Raw genomic sequence first — 27,024 nt, 5'->3', positions numbered from 1 at the left:
AGTTGATGCACATGACCACCAACACACACTTGAAGATCAGCACGGACATTATGCATCAGTGTGTTGCCGGTTCAACCATACCCAAGAAGACCATGTGCATGTTAGCAGACGAGTTGGATGAAGGGGCCGAACCAATGCACCGGTTGCAACGGAGGCAAGAGTTCGCTTCAGCAAGATGTCACCATGAGGTGCATACACACCATCACGGACAACCAAGCTTAGCATCAGCTCACCACCTTCACCATCACAAGCATGTCAAAGAGTTGGTCTCATCTCAGTGGACCGAGTGTCAGTGATTTCTTGCTCAAGCCATGTTGTCTCACATGAGTACATGTTCATTGTAATGTTGAGTCTTGTCAAGTGTAAGTCAAGTGTCAATGGTTGGATGTAACAGTCATAGAGTAGGTGAAGATTCATGAGAGTAGTTGAACTGTCACAAAGGGGAATGTCAAGGGTCACCCCACCCTTTGCTATAAATAGTCCCTCATAACTCATTGTATAGGCTTTTGGTCAGCCAAGCTTCTACTAAGACTATGAAGAAGGCTTAAACAGTATTGTAACGTGCATTGGCTTCTCCACTGCATGGAGCTAGTACATCTCTTTGGAGGAGCAGGCGGATGTGGCTATAACATTCCACTGTTGGGGCTAGCAGGTTTACATGCATGCATTGTATGATTGTGACTTACACTTCTTTATATAATAAGAGCTAACACATTTTCATGCATATGTTGTTATTGTAGTTGGACTGCTCCGGTTGCTTTAATGATATGTGTTGTTTAACTTACGTACTTGTGTATGAATTGATTCACATGCAATTATATGAATTTTGTTGTTAATGTGTTGCATGTGTTGTTAATGTCGTCACCGTCCGTGTCGACTGCTCTACGGGACATCAGATAGACCTTTCACTTGAACCTTGCTATAATAACCATCACACTCGTCTTAGACTGATCCATGAGTGTTGTACGTGTTACCTTATCTTGTATGTTGTGACTGTCGCATCCAAGTGGACTGCTCCGCCGGAAGTTGTGCATGTCCTTTGTGCGGTGTGTTTCTAGCTGAGTTGGGACTGATCCCTTTCAACCTGGAACTCACCTTCACCTCCCTCTCCCTTCGAAGTGTTGGAACCTCTCGTACACATTCCTTGACTCTCTGCATCAGTCACACCCTTGCTACTGACAGAGTTATCTTACTTGCCTCTGTGCGACATCGTGGTCAAGGCATTACCTTACGACCCACTGTTGGGACTCCTACACCAAATGGTCTGAGGTCTAATTGGGACTTCTTACCGGGGAGATCCCCTTGACATGCTAGCAAGTCCAACACCGTCAACAGTAAGATAATTCAAACTTCCCACCAGTTGTCTATACAATGTACCATCTACCTCCTTTGAGCCATCATCAAAATGCAGCTTCACATTCTGTTGCATTGGAACAAAAACAATTTTGCACTGATCCATATTAGACCTTTTAAGTACTTTTATGACATAATTACCCCGAGTAACAAAAGTTTGGCCTGCATTTCTACACACTTCAAGACCTGCATTTCTACACACTTCAAGACCTAGACAATAATGTAACTCACCAAGATATTTCATCTCAAATACTTGTGACATTGCACCTTAATTTCATCAATTAGTTTGACTGAATTTCCTGTAATAATTAGGTCATCAACATACAAAGAAATCAATACTACATGCCCCTTTTCATCAAACTTGGTATACATATTTGGATCGCTTTGACTCCTCATAAAACCCTGTTGAAGAAAGAAGGAATCAATCTTCTCATACCATGACCTAGGTGCTTGCTTTAGCCCATACAAGGCTTTCTTTAATCTGCAAACTAAATGTTCTTGCCCCTTTTTCACAAACCCTTTAGGTTGTGTCAAATACACCTCCTCCTTTAAATCACCATTCAGAAAAGCATATTTTACATCTAATTGGTGAAAATTCCAATGGTACTTTGTAGCTAATGCAATTAACAATCTAATAGTATTTAATTTAGCTACAGGTGCAAATGTTTTTGCATAATCAATACCCTCCTTTTGTGAGTACCCTTTTGCCACCAATCTAGCTTTATATTTATCTATACTATCATCTGCTTTAAACTTGGGTTTGTACAACCATTTACATCCTATGGGCTCTTTTCCTTTAGGCAGTTCAATCAATTCCCAGGTTTTATTTTTAATTATAGATTCATACTCTTCCTCCATTGCTTTTCTCCACTCTTCATGTTCATTAGATTCATTAAAATTCATGGGTTCTATGACATTCAAAACACTAGTCATGAGAGCATAGTCCTTATACCTTTCAGGTAGTCGAATCTGCCGAGTAGATCTCCTTCTCACTTCACTGTTTTCACCTCTGTTCTCTGAAAGTACTTCTCCACTTTTGATTGGGCTCTAACTGTTGGTGATGTCCATATCGTTGGATTCTTCCCCAAGCTTTTGCTGCTCATTGTCTTCTACTTTTTCTTCTACTTTATTGTCTTCAACTTCAAGAAGAATGTGCCATCTTTCATAATTGTTATCCCTGTTGCCTTCATCTGCATGTTCATGGAAAATTACATCTCTACTCGCAAATACTCTGTGAGTAGATGGATCAAACATTTTATATTCTTTAAATTATGAACAATATCCTACAAAAATATATTTGATACCTTTAACATCAAGTTTCTTTATGTTCTCCTTCGGAATATGTGTAGACCCAAATATCCTTAAATGATGAACTGCTGCTTTAAAACCATACAAGGCTTTGAATGGGGCCTTGAAATCAAGATACCTTTTCGAACTTCTATTCTTTAAATAAACAACAATACTCATGGTTTTTTCCCAAAAAACATTTGAGAGATTCTTACCTTTGATCATACTTTGTGCACACTCCACCAATGTCCTATTTTTCCTTGTTGCAATACCGTTATGCTATGGAGTGTACGTTACTGTGGATTGTTGCATTATTCCACAATCCTTGTAGTACTTGACGAAGTTCCCCAATATGTATTCTCCCCCTTGATATGAACGAAGGATCTTTATAAACTTCCATGTCTGCTTCTTTGCCATGTTTTTGAATTCTTTGAAATACTAAAAAACATCACTCTTTTTCCTGAGGAAGTACACCCAAGTGTACCTTGTGCAATCATCAATAAACAACAAAAAATAATAGGCACCTCCTAGGGATTTGGTCTGCATGGGTCCACAAACATCAGAATGCACAAGTTCTAATACATCTCTTCTTCTCCTATTAGAATTAGAAGGGAATTCATCTCTGTGAATTTTCCTAATGCATAACCTTCACAAGTAGCATATTCATTCTTTAACATAGGGAGTCCTTCAACCATACTTTGTTTCTGCAACAACAATAAATCATGATAATTGATGTGACCATACCTCTGATGCCAAAGACTTTCTATTGACATAGTTGTAGAAGTCAGTGCTTGATGACTTTTGCTGGTGACATCAAGCTTGTACAGGCCTCCAACTCTGACTCTTGAAGCAATAGGTTTGCAATGATCCAACAAATCTTTCACTATGCAATGTGTTTTGAATAATTCAACCTTCAAATTCTGATCTGTAATTGTAGACACAAAGATCAAATTTTTCTTGATCCCAGGCACATACATAACATTATGAATGCAACTCACACTGCATTTGGTAAGGTCACTGGAATATCTCCGTATCTCATGATTTGATGTGCATGATCATCACCAAGATAGATGATATCACCATTGCTTATTTCCTTGAAGTTTTCATACCAGTCCTTATTGCACGTCATATGGATCGAAACTCCAGAGTCCACAAACCAAGCGTTAACATCATCCATTTAAGTAGACAACGCAACATTAGACATAAACAACTAAAGATTTTTGAGATCAGAATTCAGGCCTTCTCCTACAAAATGACCTGAATGTCTTTTGTGTTTATTATGCCTAGCTTCATCACTTTTCTTCTTATAACAGTCTCTGGCTAGATGCCCACTTCTACCACAGTATAAACATTTCATTTCAGAGTCATTTTTAACAGATGACATACCTTGATTTGATTTTGGAAATGGTCTTTTTTGAGATGAGCTTCCATCTTTACTCGCTCCTCCTTGTTTCCCTTTGAAGAATTTATTCTTCGCCACAAGTGCCAAATCTAGATTTTGAGGCTTCAAGTTCTTGCGCCTCTCTTCTTCCTGCAACATAATAGCTGTCAATTCCTCAAAGTTTGGCACTTTCTCCCTTGCAGCAAGACCTATAATAAACATCTCATAGTCCTATGACATTCCATTTAAAGTGATTGTCACAAGATTAGTAGCAAGTATTGATTCTCCTATATCTCCCAACTTATCTTTCAAATCTTTAATTTTAGAAATAAAGGTACTAACAAATTCATTCCCTTCCATCTTAAAATACAAGAGCTTACTCTTCAAAAATAGGACTCAATTTGTGCTCTTTGTTTCATACAACTCCTTTAATGCATTCCAGGTTGCATTGGAGGTCTGACAGTCATGAATGTAAGAGATCACATTATCTTTCACAGACATTCTTAATAATAACTTTGCTTTGTTCTCTCGCTTCTCCCAATCCTGAATTGATGCAGCTGTCGAGCCTGCAATAGGTTTCTCTTCTTCTCCCTTTGTGATGGTCTAAGCGCCATAACCTTCTAGCAATGTTTGCAACTTGAATTTCCAATTAACATAATTGGATTTGTCCAATTTATTGGCCTCATTCAGGTATGTTTTTGCAAGGGGATTAGCCATCTTGACAAAATATCCCAAATTCCAACAACACCCAACTTCTTACTTCACAAGCACCACCAGTAGCTCCACAAATCTCTAATCGACAGATCCACGACTCCAACAATGGCCACACTCACTTTTTTCTTAATAAAAGCTGCACAATCTACGAAATCTGTGCAATGTGAGCAAAATTTTCCTTAATAGATGCATCCACGCTCACTTTTTCTTAAGAAAAGCTGCGTAATCTACCAAATCTGCGCACTGTATAATTGATTGAGGGTGCGCAGGTCAACTCTGACCTTTCTTTGCTTGAAAAATCCCAACTCGGCTCGCTTCCACTAATCCACATCAAGATCCACTATGCTCTAGACAGTGACTCAATCCTCAAATGGACAAGACAACCTTCGAATGTGATCACGTTGCTCCATGCATAAATATGGTAGATCTTGACTCTGCCAACAAATCTTCGCACTTGCACTCACTAACAGAGGAGGCTCCACACTCACCAGTCTCTCTCAGCCACAAAGGCTCATTGTGTCAATCTCAACCACATGGGCTCAACTCAAACCCTGACACTCTGACACCAACTAAAAAATAATAGGAAGACAAATCAAAATTGTGAATGAAACCCACAACACTCAGGTGAGGAGCACCTAAGGTTGACACAACGCTGCATTTATTGATTAGAGCAATCACACATACACAAAAATAATGGTTACATTCTCTTTGAGAGATCACAACAATCTCCTATAAAATAAGATCTAAATCTAAACTTAGAAAACAATCAAACAACCTTTCTCCATTATTTCTAAATAAAAATATCATACATATTTTTTTCCCATTAATCTTATTCATACATAATATATGCTATTAACAACTATTTAATCATACATACACATACAAAATTCACACCATACATATTATAAAAAAAACCATTTAATCATACATACACCTACAAAATTCACACATTACATATAAAAAAAATAAAAATAAGAAAGTGAACCAATTAAAAAGTAATCTCTTCAACAAATTTACCTACAAAATTCACACATTACATATAAAAAAAATAAAAATAAGAAAGTGAACCAATTAAAAAGTAATCTCTTCAACAAATTTACCCCTTTTTTCAAAGTGGAAAAGATCATGATCGAAATGCGACGGTTTTTTAGTTAGGAATTTCGTTTACAATAAATTATAATTTTTTTTTAGGAATATCAAAACATTCTACATTAGCAACATTTAAAACAACAATATATAAAATATAAGTTTTTTTAAATGTTAATAAAATTCCAATAAAAAAATTAACCATTAAAAAATCAAATTCAACTATTAAATAATAATAATAATAAGTTTTAGAATAAAGCAATATCAAATTGTTAAATGGACCTACATATCATATAAGCAAAGTACAACACACCCGGCCTGGAGTATGCCGTAAAACTGCTTCTGCTTGGCTAAGAGCTCGTCTTCCTCGGACGTAAGGAAACAGGTTAACGGCCCAAGACCCAGAGGCATCTGGCAGGAGTGATGAGCCTGCTCCCTTACGGACCACCAGCGGGTTATTTCAGGTGGCGTGGTTTTCCTATCTAACTGTGATGAGTCAAACCGACATTCGCGGATAGCAGCCAGAGATGGCTGTCCTCACTGTTGGTTTTGACCCCTGAGTTGATAGGTTTTTCCACCTAGGTGAAAGAAAAGTACAACACACCCAAATACCGATTGGTCGTTAGATTTAGTTACGTGGCTGCTTATTCTAGGGAGTTGCCTCGTTATGGACTCGAAGTCGGACTTACAAACTATGCTGCACGTAAATAACAGAAGGTCTCTATAGGTAGAGTTTTTGGGTTCAAAGGTTATGTCATTTGAATTGGTGAGTAGTTTTGTGTTAAAGGTCTCTATAGGTAGAGTTTTTGGGTTTAAAGGTTATCTAATAGTTTTGTGTTAAAATATTTTATTGGAAGTATATTTTTTGGATTAATCATATCAATGTTATTTGGTTGATGTTTCGAACCAATTAATGTGGTTCATTTTACTAATTTGGTTGACGTTTCAAACCAGCCAATGTGGTTCCTCTGAGGATAAACCACATTGGCTGGTTCGAAACGTCGACCAAATTATAAACCACATTGGCTGGTTCGAAACGTCGACCAAATTATAAACCACATTGGCTGGTTCGAAATGTCGACCAAATTAGTAAGATGAACCACATTAATTGGTTCGAAACATCAACCAAATAATACTGACATGATTAATTTGAAAGACACGCTTACTAAATTATGGATCACAAAAGCCTAAGATCTAATATTTCATTGCATTTATGTTTTTGTTGAATCTCCACCTAACTCCTTCCTTTTGAGTAGCAGGTTTTTTTTGTCCAATCCTCACTTCATTTTAGTTGGCTAGCAGTGTTTTTGATTCAACCTCCGTTTCACTCTAACCGATAGTAGTTTTTTTTATATAAATATCTACATTTAACCACTTCATTGTATTGGGTAACAATTTTATATTTAAATAGCATACGTTCTTCTTTGAAGGCAACATTCTTGAAGAAGTAAATAAATACAAGTACCTCGGGATTGATTTCAACAACAAGTTTAATTGGGAGTACTACAGAAAGAAGATAATTTTAGGAGGGTGGAAAGCATTATATGCTCTTCAAAACAAATTTAGAGAGGCATAGTTATGGGATTGGAAAACAATTAAAGTGTTTTTTGGGCTCCTTGTTTGTCCAGTGATATTATATGAGTGTGAATTGTGGGCTAGCCGCATCACTGTCTCAAAATGGAAGCAAATTGAGAAAATCCAAAAGCGCTTGATCATGAGCAAGTTTAAAATAAAAAAAGTTTAGTTTCTTATGAGATAATGCTGAGTGAAACAGAAGCAACTTCCATCGAAGCAATTGCTATGGTGCATATCACAAGGTATTTTCAGTGAATTGAGCAAATGGGAGAAGGTAGATGACCTAAAGTTATCTTCAATGAAGGAATGAGTGAAAGAAAGAAATCATGGATGAGACAAAACAACAAATGGATGCAAAAACGATTTATTTACCTCAATGCATGTCCCACAAATAGCAAGGATTTAAAAAGTTATATTAGGGAGAAGTTTCATAAGCATATATGGGGAAAAGAGTTAGAAAGAAGAAGTACTATGTTCAAGAATTCAACTCCACGTGTGATCTCCAACAAAAATAGTACATTGGAGCTAACATTCCATGGAGAGCAAAGATTCTTATTTCTCAATTAAGAACTAGCTTGCATCAGCTACGGTGCGAAACAGGTCGGTGGAAAAGACTTAAAGAAGCTCGAGAAGAGTGTGTGTACTTTTAACACTTACAGGGCAGTGGAATCTGAAAAACATTCTATTTTGGATTGTGATGCTTTTAGAAACATTAAAGACAATTATAACTATATGTTAACATCGATTTTTTGACATTATCTTTTTAATAAAAACATATTAAAAGATTAAATCCACTCATCATTAATTTAAATAATAAAAAAATTAAATTACACAAATAAATAAATAAATAAATAATAATCCCATAAACTATATGTAATCTAATCGGGTAAACGTTAAAATTTCATTTCATTTCTCCATTTCTGTTTGTCAACAGTTTCTATTCAAATAGACCAACCATTTGTGCCGGCTATATTGCACTACGCAATGACCCTACTTCAATATCTATGCTCGATATTTAGTTTCATTCACACCGTCATAGGCATTGTTTTACTTAAATTATCTCGCATCATATATTATGTTTTTCTGTGGCTTTTTACTTTAACCTACAGATGGTACTTTTTATTGGTTCCATAGATTATTTTATAGAATGCTGACCCCAACTTGACACCGCGAAAGATTGAAACAGCTGACGTCAAAACAAGTACGACTGAACATAGACAAAAATATGAATTGTCTTAATAATATATATTGCAAAGGCGCGAAAAGCAGAGTTCGCGCTGCCCTGCAAACACAAGGAAGGAGTTCGCGCTGCCCTGCATGCATAGCGGAAAAGCAGAAGCTACTCGAACAGTGGGGCATGTAATAATGGGGACGGACAATCAGCCGCCTTCCAAACGGGCCAGAAAATCATTCAAAAGGTATGTATTCTATATTCTCCACAATCCCCATCCTTCTTGCTCTGGAAATCTCCACTCTGCAACTTTCAGGCTATGCATTGAGGGTTTTAATGCGTTTTAAATCTGAAATATCTATTATATGGAGGAACTACAGTGCAATTATTTTTACATTTGCGAATTGTCGCACTCTGTTGTTTTATTGGTCCAGGGGCGAAGATGATTATTTGCCGGGGAACATAGTCGAAATTGAGATGCACAACTTCATGACCTACGGCCATATAAAATCCAGGCCAGGGTCACGGCTCAACCTTGTAATTGGTCCGAACGGAACGGGGAAAAGCTCTCTAGTATGTGCAATTGCAATAGGTCTCGCCGGAGAACCCCAGGTTGACATTTCCTATGTTTTGTGTGTATATATCATGCGCTAGGGTTTTTCTGCTAAGAATCCACGTGAACACTGGAAAATGAATATGATTTTTTTATGAATACAAATGCTGGTTTTCGCCGCAGCTACTAGGGAGAGCATCGAATATTGGCGACTATGTGAAACGAGGAGAAGAGTCGGGATGGATAAAGATCTCCTTGCGCGGAAATTCTGTAGGAGAGACGATTACTATTACACGGAAAATTGACAAACAGAATAGATCCGAATGGCAGATTAACGGTATGGGTGAGAAGCTTATGTTAATTTGTTTTATGGGCATTTTTGCTGAAGTTGGCATGATCTTGTCGATGAATTAGTCTACTTTGGAATTGTCATCAAGTTGTCAGTTTAGGAAGTCCTGTTTGCTATAAGGATAAACAAAGTAACATGATTTGGACTGGGCCAACATTTGGCGATTGCGAAATGGCGAGTCAACTTGGTGCAAAAGTTGGCCTTAAGTCAGGTTATTCGAAAGATCAGGGAACATGAACTTAACAAAATACAGAAACTTAGGCGCAGCTTTTGAATGCTTCCTTTCACCATTAGCACTGCCCAATCAACACGAACGTGCAATGCCGATGACACCAGGGGCTAGGAACTGTGTTCATCCCTTACACCGGGCCTGTATGCAGCCATCCTCACCGCCCCCATGGACTAGCTAAGTGTTTTTGGAATTGAACCCCGGCCGGGTATATCATTATATCATCACCTCTGCCTGACCAACCAGTTATGTTAACAGTGACAAGTATAGGAAATTAAACTGCATTGTTAAAAAAATCATAAACTCAAATATGTCGCATGTTTGGCTGTGATACTAGAAACGGTACGAGAAACAGAGTTGGGAGGTTCGCATATAAGAAACAAGGAGAGAGAAAAACACAATACTAAAGGTGAACAATATAAACAAAGCATTAATCATAAACATGCAATGTTTCTGTTTTTGTTTATGAAATTGTAAAGAAACCTTCATAAATAATGATTTAGTTTTAAGAAAGAAGTGATAATTTTGTAGATCCAAAAATTTAGCTATCATTAATTCCAAGAAAATAACAAACATTTATAAGAATAAGAGATTTGAAATATAAATAATTAAATGTATACTTTTGAATATATATGTATTTTTAAAGTCACTTCCAACAATTCATATCAAAATGCAAGTAAACCTAATAATCTAGATCAATGTTGCATTAATCATTATCGGGATAATATCAGCGCGAGGGAAAAATCGGAAAAAATCGTAATTATTGGGAAATAATCGGAAATAATTGGGAAAAAATCGTTTGGTACAAAAATATTCATTTTTTTTTTCATTTTTTTCAATTTTTTAATATCTAAACCTATGTTGCGGGGGAGTGCTCCCCCCCCCGCTCCCGCTCCCAATCCGTGCTCCGGGCGGGAGCGACTCGGGAGCGGGTCGGGAGCGCGCTCCCGAAATCGCTCCCTTAAAAAAATTTCGCTCCCTGCCTTTTCGGGAGTGATTTCAGGAGCGTTTTGCCTTTTTTTTTTTTTTTTTTTTTTTTTTGTAGTAATGTTTGAAATGCAATATATTTTGAAATAAACAATAATTTTTGAGTGTGGCAACTTAATGATCAAGTCTAGGCCCTAGTATTGATATGCTATTCATGGTAATGTTAAATTCTTAAAGTAAAAGTGACATTCTCCTTAATATTCATTTTCATCCTTTTACTTAAATTTTTAACATTACCATGAAATGACTCAGGATGTTTGAGAGTGGTTTCGGCCTCATTGGATTTCATATGGAGAAAGTAGAATTTTAGATTTCATTCAAAATCAAGCAGACTTATTAGTTTTTCAGGATTTCAGGATTTCAGGATTGCAATGTTTCCATTGAATTTTGTCATGTAATAAGGTATGGAATTCGTATTTAATCAAGAGCCCCAATCCCTCTATGTACCTTGATGTTAGTGACATTGGTTGTCGAACTCCTCTATCATGACCCTCCTAAAAATGTACGCATCACTCAAACAAAATCTTGACTTGACATCCTATGCTTGTTCTATCTTATGTTAATGCTTAGAGGGTGATATTAATGACAAAGATCCCTATACAGATACATAGGTAATGACAAAAATACCTCTGCATATTAATGCTTAGAGGGTGATATTAATGACAAAGACCCTGATTTTCCAACAAGACTAAAAAATTAGACATTTCTCGTGGTGGCAAGAGGCCCAAGCATAAGAAATAGATAATAGATTTACTTCTCTTTTCTAGTTTCTAGTAACTTTTATAACTATTGACTCTTTCATATTTATTATGATATTTTTTTAAACAATATATGACAATTTAAGTTTGAAATTGGCAATTATAACTCATTAGTATTGAATTATGAATATGATGCTTCATGAAAGTTGAAAGTTGTTTCATTTCATTTCATTTTATAACATTTCATTTCATGTTAGATATTATTTGTTGTAATGGTTACACTTAGCTTACAAGTACAACTTTGGTGATCAATGATGATAAATGTTATATATTGAATTTTGAAAGCTTGAAACTTTATGATTGATGAATCATGAGACTCAATATGTTGTATGTTACTATGTAACTAACTTGTGGACGTGGTTGATGAAGATTATAACTTCTAGATGATTGTTGTTGTATGGTTCAATCTATGTTTTTTTATGTTTTTTATATCTAATTCATTATTCTACATGTTTTTGTTGACATATATGTATCAAAATATAAAAATATATATATATATATATTATATAAAAAACGTTTCGGGATTCGCTCCAAAACCGGGAGCTTCTGAAAATGTCGCTCCCGTTCCCTGCTTTCGCTCCCGCTCCCAAGTAACATTGATCTAAACCATCTACAACATAAAATAAATACATTCCCCCGATTGGGATGTGGAAAAAGGTAGGTGAGGGTGGCAGATGGGATTATGATCATGGCAGAACAATGGGATTAACCCATACGTACGAAGCCATCCTTCCAGCCAGAGCAATGAGTTGCATGTCAGCGCAATTCTCAAAAAACTGGAGTGGGGAAGGTGGAATGAAGGAGATTAGCAGTAGTGGCGATGGTAGTGGAAGAGGGAGAGGGACAGATGAGCAGTTTTTTATGAAGGTGGTGAAGTTTAGAAGAAAGGGGAAACTAAGCTGGGAGGAAGAGGAGCAGGGCGAAGCACAAATGGAAGGAATTTCCAAGGAGGATAACGATTCCGGGTATGTTATCTCTGAGACCCATTTAATCCTTTCCTCTGTCAAAATTGGTATAATGGATAAAGTTATTACATTTGAAGCCTCTGAGGAAGAAAAGGGGTACTGTGAGTCCGCTGTTCACTCAGCAATGTTTTGGGAGGGTCAATTGGGTCAGAATCAGGGAAGGATTCTTGATGAGTGGAGGAATGGTTGCCATGAGAATAGTGCAGGAAGAAACTTGAGGGGCCGTAACAACCAATCCAATGCAAAGGTAAAGGGGGAGAATGAAGGAAGGGATACGAAATTCTTGTCCCTAGCCCAAAAATTGATTCGAATGAATGAAGGCCTTCTTAATTTCTTGCATCTCGAAAACGACAAGCATTGTAACATCCAAACAAATGGCGGTGACTGTAGCAGGAGAAGAGGAATAACCACAAAGAAAACTGAGGAAGACACTGATGCTAAACTTCAAAAACTGACCTTTGTGAATGAAAATTGTCAATAGGTTAAGGTAAACAACAGGATGGCGCGCCGGGTCGTGGCAGAGGGCGTGGGAGCCCGACTCAGGGGAATCAAGAGGACCAGCCAGCAAATGTCCCAAGTAACCAGGGCAGAGGGAGAAGATCCACTTTGACAGCAGTCCAGGACGCTGCCAGAGCTTATAGGGAAGGCACAAGTGAAGAAATCCATCGAATCATTGAAGATATGGAAGCCAGTGTGATGGAGGAACAGTCTGACTCCGAGACAGAAGGGTGGGCTGAAGAGATCAGTGACCCGGGGAATACGCGAGGAAGGTTGATGCTGTATAGGCAGACTCTTCATATCTACTGGGTGTTAAAACGCCTTCTTGCAAAGGCTCTGGAGCAGGTGGCGAAGGAAATGGCCGAAATTGCAAATGGCGTGCCAAACCTGCAAAAAGAAATGAAAAATTTCCAGGTTATCATGATAAGGCAGAATAACAAGCTGGAGGAAATGTATCAGCAGTTGTCCTGGATGGCTCATACAACTCCAAGGCAGGCAGAACCAATGGATACTCCCATGGATATGGACCTGAATACTGGTATCAGAAAGGAATGATCCTTTCGAATTTCTTATGTGCTTCAGTGAACCTTTTTGCTTTCACCGTTTTATGCATGCTAGTAGCTTATTAAGTAGTTTCAGTTGTATAGTGCATATAGCCAGGATGGAAAGACTTGTTAAATTTTGTTTTTGGAATGCATACAATAAACTAAGGTGGCCAACAGACCTGGTTTCCCTTCGGGGCAGGTTGAGGCCGCCAACACGATGTATCTGGTCTCTTTGGTTACTATAAATAGAAAAGAAAGGCATTACCTACACTTACAAAAAAAAACATAAAATAAATACATTGACACATAAATATGATAAAAGAACTAATATATAAGATTTTTAATATCATTTTTAGTGCTAAAATCACACATAACATTGAATCATGTCCTGAATAGTAAGTCCTGACTCCTGAATCCCAACTCAGCCTCAAAATATCAACAAAAAATACAATAATGTATCTCATCATGTCATAATGTCATATACAATAAAATGAAGAAAATAACTAAAGTCTAATCCTATTGATTTCCTCTGCCCCTCTTGCGAGAAAATGCCACAACTTTCCCTTTCCCTCTAGATGTAGATGCTGGTGCTGGTGGAGTTGGCATTGGAGTCTGCTTGTGCTCTAGAAGTTGAAGAACTAGAAGTAGGAGCTATAGGAGGTAGACCACATCCTCTACTGGTGGCAGGGGTAGCTCGAGCAGGTGGTGTCACCTGGAAACATTACAATCTCCCAATCCTAAAATCCTGAAAAACTGATAAGTCTGCTGGATTTTGAATGAAATCTAAAATTCTACTTTTTCCATATGAAATCCAATGAGGCCGGAACCACTCTCAAACATCCTGAGTCATTTCATGGTAATGTTAAAAATTTAAATAAAATGATGAAAATGAAGATTAAGGAGAATGTCACTTTTATTTTAAGAATTTAACATTACCATAAATAGCATATCAATACTAGGGCCTAGACTTGATCATTAAGCTGCCCCACTCAAAAATTATTTGTTTCTTTAAAAAATAATTGCATTTCGAACATTTAGCATCCCTTATAAAACCGCGCTGCCTTGACCCTCGGCGATAAATTGGGAAAAAATCGCGATTTTTTCAAATTATCGCGATTTTTTCGAAATTATCGGGTATAAAAAAATCCACGATTATTACTCGCGATAATATTGGCTTCGGGAAAAAATTGCGATAAAACGATAATATCGTGATATTATCGCGATTTTCACAACACTGATCTATATTTTCAAGCTCATTTTTTGGAATGCTTGTTGAGCTTGAGTCAATTCCAAAAGCATTATTTTGGTCAGTAGACTTCATGGTCTCCTCAAGTATGTCTTTAGCATTGTATTGTAGCACCTCAAGTTTAAGCTCAACATTTCCATCATTTTGTGAACCGCCATAATCCCACATTCTCGTGGGTCTAGTTTTGTATTCTAGTTGTTGTCGAGATCACAAGAGTCGATTTGAGTGTACAAACACCAAATCTTGTGCCATTTTTGTGCTTAGGCGATTTTTCTTCGTTGAATGTATGAAAGCATATTCACTCCAGTTTCTTTCACATGCAGAGGAACTAGTCACCTGTAAAATAAAATTAAAATTATGTTAGCCATAACCATTTGAACATTAGACTTAATTGTTTAAACAATATATCCATTAAAGGTATTTGTTATTGAACATACTTGTGAAAGCAAACAAATAGCCAACTAATGAAGCAAGGGGGTCCCTGTACCATATTGCATCCAGAAGTCGATGGGTCCAAGTTGTTGTCTGTTGTATGCAAAATCTTCATTTGCAAAGTGGTCACCTGATTTCAAGTACTTTTCTAATTCAAGTTGTAAAGCAGTGCGATCCTGATGATCGTAACACCTACTTATAAAACTGTTCCAGTTCTGCATCATCTCTACATCTGAAGATGGTTTCTTATGAAACCATTTAGGATTGAGTAAGAATGCAATTGAATGAAGAGGGCTATGAAACATTTTCCACCTTGTTAGACTAAGTTCCTACACTTCATTTCTAGTGTCTTTGTCGATCCTAGAATTTTCATCTTCCATTATGTCATGAAGCTTGTCTCTCATTTGATCCATACTCTCAAACACATCCCTTAAGCATGGTTGATCACTATCAAATATGCGAAGGGTGGAAACCATAGGTGTAATAAGGGTGACAGTATCCTCCACTTTCCAAAAATCCTCTGAAGAAAGACCAGTAATAATGAAGAAAGACCAATAATAATGCCCTCAACTTTTAGGCCATCCTTAGTATGTGAACCCTTCCACCTTTTCCAATCCATTGATACCACAATCTCTCTCAAATATTGATGCATTTTAATAAGGCATTGAAGCATAATGAATGCGAATGCAAATCTAGTCTCGACAGATCGAAAAACCTGAAGTTTTGCATATTTCCTATAAATTGCTATGGATGCTGCATGATTAACAATAAAGTGTCGTAGCATCTTTGCTTCAATTATAGTTTTATCAACCCATGCAATGTGATTAATATTTTTTAGGAGCAAATTCAAGCAGTGCATAGAACAAGGAGTCCAAAAAATTGTTGGTTATTCATCCTCAATCAACCCACCATCAAGAACATTGTTTGGGGCACTATCTTTAATAATTTGGATTACATTTTCTCTTCCAACCTCCTCTATTGCTTCTTTGAGGAGACTCGTTAGATATGGACCAACTTTTGTCTTTCCTGTGGTATCATGCGATTTTAAGAACATAACTCCTTTTGGGCTAGAAACCAAAATATTGACAAGGGGATGATGGTTGACATCTATTCAACCATTTGAGACAATGGAGACATCTGCCCAACCATCTTGAAGTCTAGCTTCAACCTGAGCCCTCTCTTCAGATAATACTGTTGTTCTCATTTTTTTCATAGCTAGGAGGCTTGTAACCTTTAGAAGCATTGTTAACTAGACCCTTTACCATTTTCTTCCAATAAGTAGACCTACAAACATTGAAGGCTATGTCATTTGCGAAAAAAATTGTCCAATGGATGCATCAAGATTTCCCCTCCCTTTTACATCCCACAAGTTTTCAAGGTGGGAAACAGAAACTTGATGTTGAGAACAAGAGTGTGGACCACCAATTGTCAATCCACTAGGATTGTTGTTGGTTTGAATTAAACCTTCAGCAATATGTCTCAACTTTTCAAGTTCATTAAATTTCTTAAGTAGAGAAGCTTTCTTTGTTTTAGGTACACTCTGACATAAAGTTGTTTGTTCTTTTTTCCCCATTCCAAGTAAATGCCTTCGAACTCTTCCTACATTCCTCGTTTTTTGTGTTTTACAATAAGGGCACAACCAAACCTTTGAACTAGTTGATCCACTTGCTCCTCCACTATAAGATTGAGTGCATTTCACAACTGCCCATAACCTGTTGAAGAATCTAGGGCATGCATAATTAAAGTGATTCTTCGTTACATGATAACAATTTGTGAAGTGTTTATACAATTAATCTTAGCCTGATGTTCCATTCATTATTAGTGTGAGTGTTTACTTCATCAAACTGCTATAAAAAACAAAAGAGACAAGAACACAAATATTTGGCTTACTGATAGGGCCAAAACTTCTCCTTCTTGGAGAGGAAAACCCACGCAAAATTCTTCTTATAGAGATTTCATTGACGAATACCAAGACCATGACCCTTGACACTTTCAGCCTCTCCAAGACCAAGACATCAATCCTTTCCTCCATCACTGCTGAGATCATAATCACTGCTGCACCATTGAAGCTATCACTGCGATCTTCATTACGGCTTCTAACATCTACTCCATGACTGATCCTTGATATTGCCACCAAGGTGATCTCTACACTCTTCATCAAGACTATGATCTTCAATAAACATATCATGACTTGTGACAACACCTTACTGTAGGTTGAGATAATGTGTAACATTATGAGATCATGATCCTTGTCGAGACTGCTCATCCTAGTCATCAGTATCACAGTTCTCCTCATTATTCCGAGATTGCAACTATCATAGTTGCTTACTGTGCCCTTGAGACTACAGGTCTTGATTTGATTGTCACTGCTCTTTATAATGTTAGGACTGCAGTAGACACAGTCATCACCAAAATTCTCTTCAACGTAATTATAATATATCTATATGTTGAGACTGACATAGCACCTTCAGGATCACTGTGATCTCCATTAGGTCAAGACAGTGAGGACAGTAAGGGTTTCGAATTACATTCACTGCTTATGAAGTAGATCCACTGAGATCTACTTTTCATCTAGGCAGAGAATACATGTATGTCTGAGATAACAAATATATATGTCGAGGCAGATTCATTCACAGGAATGTTGAGATTGTCATGCTCCTTCACAATCATAGATCCGAGACTAATCATACTGTTGATACTGCGGCTTACTAGGACTATGGAGACATTCTTATGCCGAGGTCAACCATTCATTCGAGGTCCTGTCTGCTCCTCCATGCATCCGAGATTTAGCTTGCCTTTCTGCTCTTTCTAGCCATCCAATACCATCCAATACCTAGTCTGTCTGTCTTTAAACCCATCCGAGGTGCAGAAAGACCCTTGATCTCTTGCCCTAAGGTGATGCAAATCTGTTCCTCTTGTTCACTCGAGATTTGAGAGAGGAAACCAGAGATCTGTCTCATCTTATTTGCAGAGACTTGCACCCATCTTCACACGAAGTTTCAGAGAGAATTGCGAAACTGATCTGTGTTTTGTGAATACCTTGACGAGGTATTTATAATGGTGAGCCACCTATATTTGAGCTGACATGAACCCATGAATCGTCATGACTATTTTTCTTGAGCCGACGTGAATTTCATTTATTTAATAATTTCCTTTTAATTCATTTTGGAGCCGACATAAGATTCCTTTGTTGTTTTGCTTGCAGATTTCGGTGTGCTTGCTCTTGGAGAATTTTTCTTGGTCTTGGAGGGCTGCGTTGACATTAATACATTTTACATAGGCTCTTAAAGAGCTTCTCTACACATGACATGACTCTTTGACATAACAATAAAATCCTAAAGACATCAAGAAGAAGTCTTTGACCTAATTATACTTCTTGCTCATGAAACCCATGAAGCAAGATGTACAAAAATAATTTATTCTCTTTCTTACATCAATTACAAAGATCATGTCATTATGAAGACCGAACCTAGTTACATTTTCTTCAACATAACCTTGCCTCAAAGGATTTTTTTGCTTTGGGTTTTTTTTTATGCCTCTGTGGAAGATACCTGTTGCGAAAGGGGTGGTCTACTTTGTGACACTGATGAACTTTCTTCCATTGCAATGGGAAATGAGTGGAATAAAAAATAGATGATTCTCTGCCACAACCAATTTTAATCTGTACGATTATATTTGAAATTTAGTTACAAAAACAAAAATAAAAATAAATTGACACTTAATTAGAAAAGTATAATTTATTAATTAACAAAAAATTGAAGAGATAAATTTATTCACATGCATAGTTTGATGTACTACATGATGGACAGTTGCTGACAATTTTTATGATGCTTAAGAGCTTTTGGCTCCAAAAGCAAGACTTTGTGGACAAGTTGGAGAAGTGGTAGTAGGATATTGGGGTGCCCAGGGGTAGTTTAATGCAGGTATTCCAACAAAAATTAAAGGAGCTAAAGCTAAGAATAAAGTCTTGGAACAAGAATGAATTTGGGAATATCTTCATGGAGAAAAAGAAGTTGGAGGCACACATGGAGGAGATTAAGAGTATAATCATTGAGGAGGGGAGAACTGAGACTCAGGCTGAGGAAGAAGGGAGGATCATTCATGATTTAGTCGAGCCACAAAGAAGAGGACTTAATGTTAAAAAGATAACTATAACCATCGAACACTATGTATGCTTACAATTGGTTCATTCGAAAAACGCAGGTTGAAAGATATTACCATGAACATTATAATGATAGTTAAGAGATCAATTTTAAATTTTCCATTTATTTAATTTCATTAAGAATTTTAAATATATATATATATATATATATATATATATATATATATATAATATTAAATTGTGAATTTTACATCATTTGAAATTGAATTTATTTAAATATAATATTATAAAAACAAAAAATAGTGTCATAAAATTCCAGTCAAAAAGACCAGGAAAATTGTCGCTTTGGAGACGTGTGACTCCTGTGATGTTTATAATTATATATAGAAAGCGTTTACAAACTACGACTTTACAACCATACACAAAACAATGTGCCAAAGTTGTATGTCAATACCACTAAATAGTAGAAGTGGTTTACACATTTCCCCACATAACTAAAAAGCATTGGGTATGTTTCATTTAAATTTCTATTTAAATTCATTTAGTGTGCACAATCCAAGTGAAGTCCATTAATTGAAGCCTGTGATGTTGTTGTCTCGAGTGTTGATTTATGCAAACTTTTACACGCAAATCTGTTAACAACATAGTAACATACAATTCCCAAGGCCGACAAAGGATTATGAAAGATATAAGGCCATTAGGCCGAGTATCAGAGAACAAATTTCACCATCAACTTAATGTATGCACAAAATTCAAGTAGAAACTAGAATAAAATTTACCATCACCTAACATATGCATAGAATTCAAATGGAAATAAGTCAAGGATCTGGGCATATCGTGTCTGGTGCAAATAATATTACAAGTGGGACAATACCAGAAAGAAATTTTTACTCTCAACGTAATGCATGCGAAGATTTTAACTAGAAACTAAGTCAAGGATCTGGGTTAACTTTGTTTGGTTGCAAATAATATTACAAGTAGGACAATACCAGAAATAATCTCAATGCAATGGATGCATATAGTTCAAATAGAAACTAAGTCAAGGATCTGGGCAAACTTTGTTTGGTTGCAGATAATATTACAAGTACGACAATACTAGAAAGCCTCTGAGTCCTTGTATGCATATTCTGTCATGAACATAAATGGCTTACTTTCAAAGTGAAAACTAAATTAAATGGAGACATTGTTGGGAATTCTTTTCCTAGTAAGTCCTCCTTCACGAGTATCTTGGTAATCTTAAAAAGATTGACCAAAAGAATAAGAAAAAGTAGACATTGAAGTTTGTACTTGTTCACAATAAAATTGACGATGCTGTTGAAGATAACTCATTGGGGTGTGAAGCTGCTCGGCTCGGGAGTTGGCTCTGTCTTGCCTGCATTTGATGAGTGATGAGTTTGCTCTCCTTTGCGGCTTAAATCCTTGAAAAACCATGAGCAGCTGCACAACTAAAAAAGGCAACTGGTTTGCATGGGTAGCTGCACAGTTAAAAAAGGAAAGGTAACTATTGTCTGAATAAAATGTTTGATTCACTATAGTAATACTACGCAACTGGAGTTTGGAACTGAACTTCCCGAAAAGTTACCATTTTTTTAACAGGTAGGTACTTTAAAGTTTAAAGGCCTAGACGCAACTATTGGAGCCTGCGTGAAGCATTTTCGTTGAAATCACAACAGATTGAGGCGTGGACGGCAGTTCTCTGACTCTGTATATAGCAATATAACTTCTCGAAAACTAAAAGGCAACTGGAATTGAACTGGAGTTAATCGACGTTTGGAAAAGAGAAATTGAACTAGAGTTAATCGGAGTCTGGAAACTAAATGCAGAAACAGAGAAGAAATGGTTTTTGTTTCACAAGAAACTGTTTCTGGCCACTGAAAATGAAAACGATCATTTAAGACGGTGCTTCCTGTGTCGTTGGGTTTCTACTGCGATTTCTCCAAGAAACGATGGGCATCATCCCGTTTCTGGTAACTAGGATGTTTGGGAATGGAACCCTAGTCGGGGTTAATCACCAACTCTGTTGCTTGTACAATCAATTATGTTCCCATTGGGCTAAATATGTTTGGGGAAATGAACCCTAGCGGGGTATATCACCACTCCCGCTTGACCAACCATTTATTTACAAGTGGCAACAAAACTTAAACTGCCTAAACACAAACTTACAATTCCCATTGCCAACTAAAGTTAAACTGCCTTATTAAAAAAATCATGGAATAGAAACTCAAAAACTTTCCAGGAACTTCTTTTCACTAAAAGTGCCACCCAATTGACACCAAAATGGATTGTTGACAACACTAGGGGATAGGAATGTTGCCCATTGCCTACACTAAGTCTACAGTTGGCCATGTCTTCCACATCTTTTGAAACAGTTAAACATGTTACGCTTTTGGGAGGGGGAAGGAATTGAACCTGGGTGGGTATATCACTACCCCAATTTAACTAACCAGTGAAGCCCTTGATAACAAATTTGGTAACTTAAACTAGACAATAAGTTGACAAATTTAGCAATAACATGTCTTCCACATCTTTTGGAAGAGTTAAACATATTACACTTTTGGGAGGGGGAAGGAATTGAGCCTAGGTGGGGTATATCACTACCCCAATTTAACTAACTAGTGAAGCCCTTGATAACAAATTTGGTAACTTAAACTAGACAATAAGTTGATAAATTTAGCAATAACATAGAAATGACAAACTCAAAAATAACTCACTAATTTGACCAAATTGGGGTGAGTTTGACTTAATTTCAACTCAGACCTCCTAAGTAATTGCCATATTCAGCAAGTCTTATTATAAGGTAGAAGTTGTCATAAATAAACTTCTATATGCTACAAGTTTGGCCAAATGCATCCAATACTAATTTTCAAGAAATAAATTATTTGGTCTAAATAGTTCTTGGGTAAATTTTAACTAGTAACTTTTGAAATATGTCTCAAATTTCAATGATTTTATTTTGTAAAAATATTGGTTTCTCCCTATTTGATTTAGTGTCAGTTAAGTTGCATGACAAAGGGAAATAGGGACATGTTTCTCAACCAGGAACACACTTCACCTCAAAAATTTGGAAACGAATATATCTATATATATACATATAATGCACTATGTTATAAATAACACAGTACATTGAAATTAGGAAAGAAAGCATTATAAATAAATGAGCAAAAACATTTAAATGACAATCATAAATATCAAGCAATTTTCCATCACTTACATTGGGATCCTATTAAAATTGGCAACTAGGGCCAAATTCCACCTTAGGACAACTCATATGATGGAGATGATTATTGCATTGGATTCCTCTTTTTGAGAGGTCCAATTTTGATATAAAGATCATCTCATTCTGATAAGCAAAAGTGGAATTTTGAATTTATTCTCTCTCATGCACAAATTGTCAAGGTCGGCCTTAGTCAAATGTAGGCTCATAAGCCCAATAGATGTGTCTCCTCACCCTCAATGAAGTGTATAAATAAGAGTGACCTTTCTCCTCATTTGGACATCACTCATCTCATCACATATTTCTCTCTCCTCTCTTGATTGGTTCGTACAGCTTGGATGCAACCTTCTCTACTCCGCACGTGTGAAAGAAGGACGAATTTATGAGTTAGTTTGCTGGCCGAAAATTTCAGGAAATAGGACCAACGTTGACTAGGGTGCCTTTGACCAGTGTTGACTGTGCTTTCTTGGGCAAAATTTCGATTTTTGGAGGCCGCACTCATTGGCACAAAAATTGGGGTGATTGGGACAATTTGACTGGTTTGACTTCAGATTTGACTGCAGAATTTACAACAGTGTTTTCTCCCTCCTTTGACTTATTTGACCGCATTGTTTTGGGCTGACTTTGACCCTATTGGAAGGCCGCATTCATTTGTTGTTGACTGAGTTGCTTGGAGGACGTTTTGGAGCTGCTTAGACCATCGTTGACTTTCTGGTTGGGGCTGCAATTGACTGCTGATTTGACATGACTGTTTTTGGGAAGTTAATTTGATATTTGTACTCTCTCTCTCTCTATGCTGAATTATTGAAGAATAATAAGAAGATTTGATTAAAGGGTTTCCCCACATTGAGGTTTTTTCCCTAGCATCTGCGACATCTTGTGTCCTCTTGTCTTGGCTTGTCTTTTGCTAATGTTTTTATGTTCTATCTCCATTTACTGTCAATGTGTTTATATTAATGTGATTGCTGTTGGATATAATTGGAAATTGTCATTGGGTTGATAAGGAACATTGAAGTAAATTGTGCTAAAGCATAGAACATACCATTGTTATCTAAAATCAATGTTACTTGGGAGCGGGAGCGGGAGCGAAAATGGGAGCGGGAGCGACCATTTTCAGAAGCTCCCGGTTTGGGAGCGAATCCGGGAGCGATTTTTTAAAAATATATATATTTTTTATATTTTTTAATTTTTGATACATATATGTCAACAAAAACATGTAGAATGATGAAATAGACATAAAAAACATAAAAAAACATAAATTGATCATTGAACCATATCACATCAATCATCTAGAAATTATAATCGTCATCAACCATGTCCACAAGTTAGTAAAATACATATTACAACTGCAACATATTGAGTCTTATAAATCATGATTCATCAAATTCAATATTAAAGTTTCAACTTCAAGCTTTCAGAATTGAAAATTCAATAACATTTATCATCATTGATCACCAAAGTTGTACTTGTAAGCCAAGTTTAACCATTACAAGAAGTAATATCGAAGATATTTCTAAGTCCTAACTTCTAACTGTTAACATGATATGAAATGTTAAAAATTTATAAAATGAAACATGAATAATGAGATGAAATGAAACAACTTTAGTCTTTCACAATCATTACCAATGAGTTATAATTGCCAAGGCCCAACTTCAAACTTCAAATTTTCATTGTCACAGTGATATAATGTTTACAAAAAATATCATAATGATATGAAAGAGTCAAGAGTCAAGAGTCAAGGACTCAAAACTAAACAGTTATGAAAACTAAAGTCTAATAGAAACTAAAAAAGACAATTAAACTGTAAATCTACAAGTGGCCCTTGCCACGAGAGTCTCCAGGGGTATAAGCAGGTCGTGGTGGTCTTCTAGGAGTCTCCCGCACAGACCGACGACCAGAACTAGAACCTCCACGCGAGGGTGTCGATGGAGGTGGCGACAACAATGGAACAAGACTCGGGCCTCGAGCACTGCTACTGGATGGTGGAGGTGGAGGTGGCATGGCTGCTGCAGCTGCTTCATTTTCATCCCTTACAAGCTCTTCTTCTAGTTCTTCAATATGTACAATGCCATCCTCCAAATTGTCTTCCTCAGGGTGATTGTCCCAAATTTTATATGTGGGATCTTCATTAGCCCGATCACAGTAATGGCTCAACAACCTCAAGTTGTAGTGCACATAAACCAAGCTTTCTGCTCGGTTTTCGTTGAGTCTGTTTCTTTTCACATTATGTATATAACTGTAGGTGCTCCAACACCTCTCTGCAGAAGAAGAATTTACAACCTGTGAAAGAACTTTTTTTGCCAATTTTGGCAAAAGTCCGTGGCCGCCATATGTTTCCCACCATGTGAGAGAATCAAATTTATCTTTGTCGTCCATTGCATGGAAGTTACCATACAAACCAGTGCCACTGAAGTATCTGCCTATTTCAAGGCGCACAGCTGCACATTCCTCCCTGTCAGGCACCAACTTTTCTAATGCTTCCAGATATCCTTTAGTTACCTCTTGATCTAAATGGGGTTTGGTCCTAACCCCACCCCCTGCTGCAGGTTGGCCCAACCAAGATGTAGAGTAGTATTTTGGCGTAAGGATATACGCCAAGCAATGTAGTGGAAGGTTAAGCCTATTCCACCGTTCACACACACAATCATGAATCAGTTTGTACAAGTTGGGATCTCTATTATGAACAATGTCTTTTATTTCCCCCAACATGGTATCCATTTGCTCATACACCTCGCCAATCACTGGTTTGTCTGTATCTGCAAACCGAATCATGTGATAAATTGGTTTGGTGAAATCCAATACCTGCCTCACAGTTGTCCAAAACTGCCCATCAAGAGCGACCTCCTCCACCGTTTCAAAACCTGCCATGTCAGCTACATTTGTAGCCCTTTCCTTTAACACCTGCCAATGTGGACTTGATACCATGCTAGCTAATGCCTCTCTTACCTTCAAAAGGCGCCTGAAGGTGAGGTAATAACTATCAAATGTAGTCCTCGTAATCTTCAGCAACTCCAATCTCGAGTGACTGCGGAAAAGGCCATGGGTATTGCTATGATTTGTAATAAATTTTATCATTTGTTTTCCTTTCTTGTACAAATCACCAATCCATTGGTATTGTTCATTTTTGTTTTTGACAATATCATGCAACAGAAGGTTCAATGTGTGAACCAAACATCCAGACCAAAATATGTTCGGGTATTTATCCTCAATAATTGCTCCCGTTGCCTTACAATTAGGAGCATTATCAGTGATGACTTGGATGACATTGTATGGGCCAATACGCTCAATTGTTTCAAGTAATGCTTCTGCAATGTTGATAGCGGTCTTGAACTTGTCTGAGTAATCATGTGCAGCTAGAAAGATGGGACCACTAACAGACACAGCAAGAACACTTATCATTGGCTTGCCTTTTACATTTGTCCATCCATCAGATACAATGGACACCCCATTGTCAGTCCAAGAACTTGTCATTTTATTCAAAGAATGTGATATTTTTGCTTTTTCATGATCAAGGCCAACAGTTCTTGCCTTGTCATACCCAGGGCTCTTGTATCCTTTAGGGGCATCATTTATGGCAGAAACCATTTCGTGCTAATAAGGTGAGCGTAGAACATTGAATGGTATCCCACATGCATAGAGGAACCTGTAAACTTTTGAATCCACATCATTCCTACACCCCTCATCAAGGAAATCTGATATGGTTCTACGCCTTAAAGATGATGACCCTGTGCCTCCATGTCCATATCCACTGTCTTGGGAGGATGCTGAAGGAGTTCTTTGTGATTGTGAGCTTGGTTCAAAGAAACCCCTTGATCTTTTTGTTCTATATTGGGCGTCCTCCTCTTCCTTTATGTATTTGGCTCTATCTGCTGTTGACACCGCTGCACAAGTTTTGATTCCTATTTGTTTCTCTCCATCCCATGGCCTTTTCCCGCAGAGGTGTCTTCTAGCACGGGTGTATGAACCTGTGTAATCAGTGTTGCAATGGGGGCAATGAAATTTAGTGGTTCCACCCCCTCTCCCTGTTTCAGCCCTGTGAACATATTTCCACAATGGAGTTTGGTCTTGTTTAGTTTTTTGAGGGTCATGTTCACCCTCCTCCACCTCCTCCTCATTGGGGTTTTCACCCATTTGACTTCCTCCGGCTTCTTCATCCACCTCTTCAGTTTGAGGCCCCCTCCGTTTCCTACTCTCCACCACCATAATAACCATAAAAGGGACCAGGAAGAGGAAAATGCGAATAAATATCCCCAGGTCCATGGTGTTTGATGTTTGTCGGGTTTTGAGTCTTGAATCTGCAAATTAATTTAATTTATTGGGATTAATTAATTTAATTTAAATACATGATTTTTAAACAGTTAAACTCAAACAACTAAATTAAATCAACTAAATTAACTACCTAACCAGCTAAACTAACTAGATTACTAAGTTACTTACCTCTGCAGGCTTGCTCCTCGCTCCTTGGCAGTTGCTCCTCGCTCCTCAGCACTTGCTCTTCGCTCCAATGCTCTTGCTCCAGCTCCAAACTTGCTCAATGAAGTGATAATGAATGTTTTTTTGGCCCATTGGCCTTATAAAA

General features: G+C 37.3%; 1 protein-coding gene across 1 annotated transcript in view; it reads left to right on the top strand.

Annotated features, from left to right (window-relative positions):
- Positions 1–8,631: 8,631 nt before the first annotated feature.
- LOC149165802 (structural maintenance of chromosomes protein 5-like) overlaps positions 8,632–27,024 on the top strand; it is a 187,974-nt gene continuing 169,581 nt past the window's right edge. The window contains exons 1-3 of the mRNA XM_089429941.1: positions 8,632–8,814; positions 9,002–9,179; positions 9,304–9,457. Coding sequence (XP_089286067.1) covers positions 8,714–8,814; positions 9,002–9,179; positions 9,304–9,457 — 433 coding nt within the window. The 5' untranslated portion in view covers positions 8,632–8,713. The remainder of the gene's footprint in view (positions 8,815–9,001; positions 9,180–9,303; positions 9,458–27,024) is intronic.

The sequence above is a fragment of the Pinus tabuliformis genome, chromosome 5_1 (genome assembly GCF_031772625.1).
Source record: "Pinus tabuliformis cultivar Carrire ecotype Pingquan chromosome 5_1, CPIR1, whole genome shotgun sequence".
NCBI lineage: Eukaryota > Viridiplantae > Streptophyta > Pinopsida > Pinales > Pinaceae > Pinus > Pinus tabuliformis.
This window is presented reverse-complemented; position numbering and strand designations above follow the sequence as displayed.